Source organism: Thunnus thynnus, chromosome 20 (genome assembly GCF_963924715.1).
Source record: "Thunnus thynnus chromosome 20, fThuThy2.1, whole genome shotgun sequence".
In the NCBI taxonomy this organism is placed as follows: Eukaryota; Metazoa; Chordata; class Actinopteri; order Scombriformes; family Scombridae; genus Thunnus; species Thunnus thynnus.
The window spans coordinates 25,396,905-25,403,250 of NC_089536.1; the positions used below are offsets into that span (position 1 = coordinate 25,396,905).

At 41.5% G+C, this 6,346-nt stretch overlaps 1 protein-coding gene across 1 annotated transcript; it reads left to right on the forward strand.

Moving 5' to 3' along the window:
• The first annotated feature begins 847 nt into the window (after positions 1 to 847).
• On the forward strand, positions 848 to 5,768 carry LOC137172047 (nucleoside diphosphate kinase B-like). The gene is made up of 5 exons (XM_067576302.1): positions 848 to 958; positions 3,175 to 3,307; positions 4,820 to 4,921; positions 5,139 to 5,251; positions 5,374 to 5,768. Exons 2-5 carry the CDS (start codon positions 3,179 to 3,181, stop codon positions 5,486 to 5,488), a joined length of 459 nt encoding a protein of 152 aa, XP_067432403.1. The 5' UTR covers positions 848 to 958; positions 3,175 to 3,178; the 3' UTR covers positions 5,489 to 5,768.
• Positions 5,769 to 6,346: the final 578 nt, after the last annotated feature.

Consider the following 6,346-nt stretch of genomic DNA (forward strand, 5'->3'; position numbering starts at 1 on the left):
GATTCTAATTCAGATTTACTAAAGATAAAGGAGAAAAAATCAAATAAATGAAATTTTGTTGACCTCCAGTCAATAACCTTGTGGTGATAGCTGTTGTACATGTGATGTTTTTTCTTATATGCAAATTGTTACACCTATAGATATGTATTCCATCCACACAGAGTCTTGGGATTTGCCCACTCTAGTGGCCATCAGCAGAGGAGCTTTTATCACATTAATGAGTGTCACTGGATTTTTTTCATGTAAGCGGTTTTGCACTCGACTTGTAGTGATGTGTGCTACAACACTGAGAGGCTCGTCAACAGGCAGCAGCACAGATATTCTTTTTTAAACTTTATCATAACACATTCCATTTCATCGCAGTCCAAATGTTAACCAATGTGAATTGAAATTATAATCAAGTCTTGTAACAGGAAATATAAAAGAGATAGACAATAAAGTAAGATAATAATAACAAAAGAATAGTAAGAAGAAAAAAATATAGATATAAAGGCAATTATATGTGTTTTCAAACATGTAATTATTGTTATCGATTGTACTATACTCTTTATGTTTATGTGTGAAATCATGAAGAACAGAGAAAATGATGGTAGTTTCTTTGAAAATTACATTTTTTCATTTTTTAATTGAAGATGATTCATTCACAAACATGAAGGCATACAGTAGAAACCGACAATAAACACCTCCCTCTTAACAAACACAACATTAGATAAGAAAGTAATAATGAGTCTGCACTCTTCCATAGTTGCTCTAGAGGTCGGCCAGAGCAAAATTGTGAGGCTTCCACATCCATGGTGATTTCGCGACATTACCATGCATCATTTTTGGCCCCAGTGACTCGCCGTTGCGTCAGTCTCCGCCTTCACACATAAAAGCCGGATGCGCAGAATCAGTAGGTCTTCTCCCGCATCTACCGGAGCAACTGCAGGCAGACACCCAACCAGAGCTTCATTGTCAAGTAATTTTCAATATTCTTCTTCTTATTCTTGTATTATTTGTATAAACTGTTTATATTAATATAATTCTATTGACCTTGTTGTTGATACGGCCGAGTCTGGTGCTAGCTTTCATTAGCTTTTTGTAGAAGTCTGGTTTCTCCAGCCAGTGGTTGTAACTTGGCTGTAAAACACTAATTACAGCAGTGCTATAATACGAGGCAGATATAACGGGTGCGGTCTTAGCGCAGTGAGGCGTTTTCCTTCCGCGCTGCTAACGTTACTCTGACATGTTGCCTGGAAGTGATTTTTTTTTTTTTTTTTTTTTTTTTCTTTTTCTTTCTCCTCCCCGCAGCAGCGCGGACAAAAGGCCATGTGGCGTCTGAAGGCCCGGGCCTGTCTCCTTTATGCTGCATATTGAAATGAATGAGCTCTGTCGGCATGTAAGGAAGCTGACATTTGCTGCTTTGGCCTGTGATTGCAGGCTTCATACCTGCTGTCACCTGCAGCCGGCACACTCAGTGCTGCAGCACCTTAGCGTTTTAATGTCCGGGGGACACGTGGCGTGCTGATAAAACAGCACAGATCAGCCCAGTAACTGTCTGTACCGGCAGGTCATGACTTTTGATCAGACCCGATCAATTCTGAGGCAACTCTCTCGTTTCTCCGTATCCTCACTCTCTCACACCATGCTCCCATGTCGTGATTATCTCCGTAAATCTCCTGTAGTTCCTCTTCGGATTTGCACAGTTCTACACAGAGCTGTAGTGGAGACTAAACGGCGCTCAGCCACCTCTGTCTATCACGTTACAGCTGTTCGCTCAGACTGGTTTCATACTGCAGTTTCTGTTGTAGCTGTAACATAAGTGAACACTGTGTTCTCATGACACACTGAGGCAGCTGCTACTGTTAACAAACCACCGCCCAGGCCAGACGCCAACAAGAAAAAAACCTCTAAATATTTAAATACTTGTTAAATGATCATGATGAACTGCAGGGTTTGAGTTATTTATATTTTAGCCTAAAGGCATTATTTATTTATTTATATTCTATTTTTATCCAAGTGAGAATGACTTTAGGTAATGTTGCTCACATGAGGAACTGGACTTGGAAGTCAGCCATTGTGTAATCGAGCTCATGACGTGAAAGCAAGACTTTAAAACTTTACCAGTGTAAACATGAGTTTATTTACAACTTGAACAAAAGTCACAAATTAGTCACCACCTCGGGTTTCCTCATAAATAAAATAAACCAACAATTAGCCTGTTTCCATTATAGAACAATCACATTATTTTTACTGATCTGTAAGGTCTGAATATTTCTCTACTGAAGTTTCCTGGAAAGAACTACATGATTGAATACAGGCTGTAGGGAAACTTAAAGAAAAGTTCCCTTCAAATCCAAAGTAAATATTTTATTATTGCAAATTGAATTCCTGTGTTGCCTGTAGACACACTTCACATTTGTGTGTGCATGTGTAGCTGACCTGCTGTTCACTATAGCAGGGCTGTAACTTACAATAATCATTATTTATAACCTGTAAGTGTCAAAATGGTGATAAATGCCCATAATTTCCCAGAGCTCCAGATAACATGTTTTAAAATGCTTTTTTTTTTTTGTCTAACAGCCCAAAACCCCAAATAACTATGAAAAAGAGGAAAAACAACAAATGCTGCATAAACTGTTTAATGTGACTACAGTTAATTTCTGTTCAATTTTTAAAATAACTGACTCATGGTTTTGGCTCCAGCAATAAGGTGGAGTTATTAATTAAAAGTGTGCTAAATGAAATCAATACCTGGTGCGTATTATGTACTGCTTTAGAATGAGCTTCCAGGAAATTGGCAGGAAAGCCTCATTTGTATAATTGTTAGACAGCAGCTGCTGTCTAACAGATAGCTGATGACTATCAGGCCTGGCTGTGTTCATGAGGTGTGCTGCGGTGCGTGTAGGACCGGTGTAAAGGATAAAGGTCTGTGGGCGGAGCTGGCAGGCAAAGTCACTGCAGTGCAGCAAAGGTTATCACTGTCAGATCTCCGCTTACTGGGGCCGCGTCGTCTATGCATTGCTCTGCGCGATGGGGTCGGGGCCCTCGGCAGCCGGCCCCACCTCCGACTGTGCCAAATGCAACCAAGAGGCGTGAGTCACCGTCTGGCTGTGTCCCTCCTTCAGGTCTTCCCTCAGCTTTTTTTTTTTTTATCTCTCTCTCTTCATTCTGTTTTGTTCTGCTTGCTTTCAGAATCATGGCTGAGCTAAAGGAACGCACATTCCTCGCCATCAAGCCCGATGGCGTGCAGAGAGGTCTCATCGGAGACATCATCAAGAGGTTCGAGATGAAAGGCTTCAAACTTGTTGGCCTGAAGATGCTCCACGTAAGTTAACAGTTGATTGTTATCTGTCATGCATCTGCTTTAATTTAACTCGAAGGCCTGGAGTCATCTGCTTTCATAATTGTTACCGGTTATTTTTAGTGAGTATGCACATTATCTTGTGAGTGTGCAGAGCGACCGTTAAGACCTCCGGTGAGCTGATTAGCTCGCCCGTCTATTCCTGACTGTAGCACAACCGATTAGCAGAGAGAGTCGAGGTCTGCTGATCCTCTAATATGTGATCTGTGACAGAGGGGCTGCTTAACTTTACCATGAAGTGTGTGTGATCACTTACTGTATATAGCTGCCTCATATTATGCAAGAATTAGTCTTGAATAACACCTGTCTGCTGGGTCTGAATGCAGAAAATGACCCGTTCTGGATAAGTGAGGTGAAGTAAATTAACCCCAACGGCTCAGATTAGATAGTTGGTTCCTTTAGTTTCACTTCCTGCTGCTCTACTAATGTATCAGCAGCACAGACACTGCTCTGATTACTCAATATATTAAATGTCTTCTTGCTTCTTGTCTCAATAGACTGTAAAGTGAATGCAAGTCTACTATTTATAGCTATTGTTCACTTGACTTTCACACTGAGTCTGTCAGATTTGACAGCAGTAGTGATATCCGTCCTCCAACATCAGATCAGTAAAGACATCAGCTTATGTGGACTGGTGTGACTGGAGTCTTAAGGTAGCCGTGTCATGTATTGATCATGTGACCAGGTGTGTTTTAAGCTTGTCATGTCAGCTGGGAATGAAACAGGATGGGGTGTTCAGGAGGAGGGAGGGTATTAGTTCAGTGTATCAGACTGTGTGTGTGTAGTTATTGAACTCATCCAGCATCACTGGTCAATAACAGCCTGATAGCTGTCATGACTCTGCTATGTAGGACACCAGCAGACATGTTTAAATATACCATGTTTCTGAGCGTTTAAGGCTTAAAATGACAGGAGCTTAGTCAGTAGGAGAATAGTATATTGTGTCAGCATTGGTGTGTTTGTGCCGGACCAGCAGCCCACTGCGTTTTACTGCAGTGCAGAGGATTTAGGATTTGGAAACCTTGATTTGATGCTGTATTTTTGCATATTGATGTTGGAACAGAATGAGAGCTGCAGATGTGTAGTATTAAAGGTCTTGAATTAGGGAAACATTGCAGTAATCAGTCCTGCTAGTTAAATAATATTGCAGTGAAATGTCTCTTTATGTACTGTAGCTTGGTGACAGTAGTCCAGATCCTGCTGCTGCACTAACATGCAATGTCATAATTTCAACAAGTTCAGACATGATTACTGGTTTAATGTACTGAATGTCAAGAAAGTTACAAATCTGCAATTTTAAAGAGGTCTGAAAAGTATTAAACCATCTATTTTATTTATTTTGGTTTGCAAGAAGAATCCAGTTTCTCACTTTCATTAACAGGAAAGACTGACAGTCTCTCCCAGTGTAGTAAATGAAATCTAGATTTCTAGTGCACGTGTATAAAACTGTATCTGCACCTTGTTTCCCTGCTGCAGGCCTCTGAGGACCTCCTGAAGCAGCACTACATCGACCTGAAGGACAGACCGTTCTTTCCCACCCTCATGAAGTACATGAGCTCTGGTCCAGTGGTTGCCATGGTAAGAGACAACACATTGTGTGAGACTGTGTGTGTGTGTGTGTGTGTGTGTGTGTGCTGAACCTGAAAGCAGTATTTCAGGTTCAGCAGCTCTGCTGCCTGGCTGTTGTGGAAAGTGAACACCCACAACTTGTCTTACAGAAATGTGTAGTTCTGAGGAAGTGCTCACATAACAGCTGGCTTTATCTCCCATCATCCCTTTTTGTTGTGCATTGCAGGTGTGGGAAGGCAAGGGTGTGGTGAAGACAGGCAGGGTGATGCTGGGTGAGACCAACCCCGCTGAGTCCAAACCCGGAACCATCCGAGGAGACTTCTGCATTGACGTCAGCAAGTGAGTGTTGTAAAGATCAAATGCTGTGGAATCAATTTTAATGAAGATATTAAGGAACTGAATGTTTTTTGTTTCTTGGATTGTCTTCATATTGCTAACTTGATACGTCGTCCTCTTCACAGGAACATCATCCACGGCAGTGACTCAGTGGAGAGTGCCACCAAGGAGATCTCCCTGTGGTTCAAACAAGAGGAGCTGGTCAGCTACAGCAGCTGTGCCTTCAACTGGCTCTACTGAGCTCACCTGCCGCAGACCTCACACTCTGGTTGGAAACCAGTGAAACTTTTGCCTCAGATTTCCTGTTTTCACCTGTAGCCTGCCTACACATCATCATACTGTACACGGATCTGCTCACTGCAGAGGTCCGTGTCTAGTCCGGATCCATTCCCAAGCTCCATTCCCTTTTAGAAACATTCCATTTCATTCCATGAATATTCAGTTAATTACATGAACTTGTCTTTGACTGTCAGTTTTGTTAAAGGTGATCTGCTTTCCAATAAAATGCTCACAATACCAACTGTCTCTTCTGTCATTGGTCAGATTACATATGGTGCTAATGTAGATGTGATCCTGTGTAACCTGCTGAACTCCACTATAGAGATAAATGATGCATTTCTGATGGTTGATATCTGCTCTCAAGCAGGATTATTTAGAGAAAAGCTTTAATCTGAGGTTAGGAGGTTTGCTTTGTGCTGTGACAGCAGCAGCAGGGAGAGAGCTGTGGGTTGAGTGCAGGTTATTTAAAGTGAATGCAGTCTGGAAAATGCCAACTTGATTTGTCTAATTCAGTCTCTTTAATATGGAATTCCATCTTTCACAGACTGTTGCTTGCTGAGCTGCAGTGGAGAGACATTCTTAAAGACCCTCTGCTTGATTTGTGATCTCAGACTGCTGAAGTCACATTAGCTTCACCTGAATTTAAGAATTATTACACAAAATGCAAGTTGTGCAGTTTGTCCTCATCTCAGTGTAGTTTTGGAGTCTGAGTAGACTAAGGACATGTATGGCAGGAATAAATACATGTACATATGGACATGTGAGTATAAGAATCTTTTAAAGCAGTAACCCAACAAGGGATACATAACCTCAGAGAAT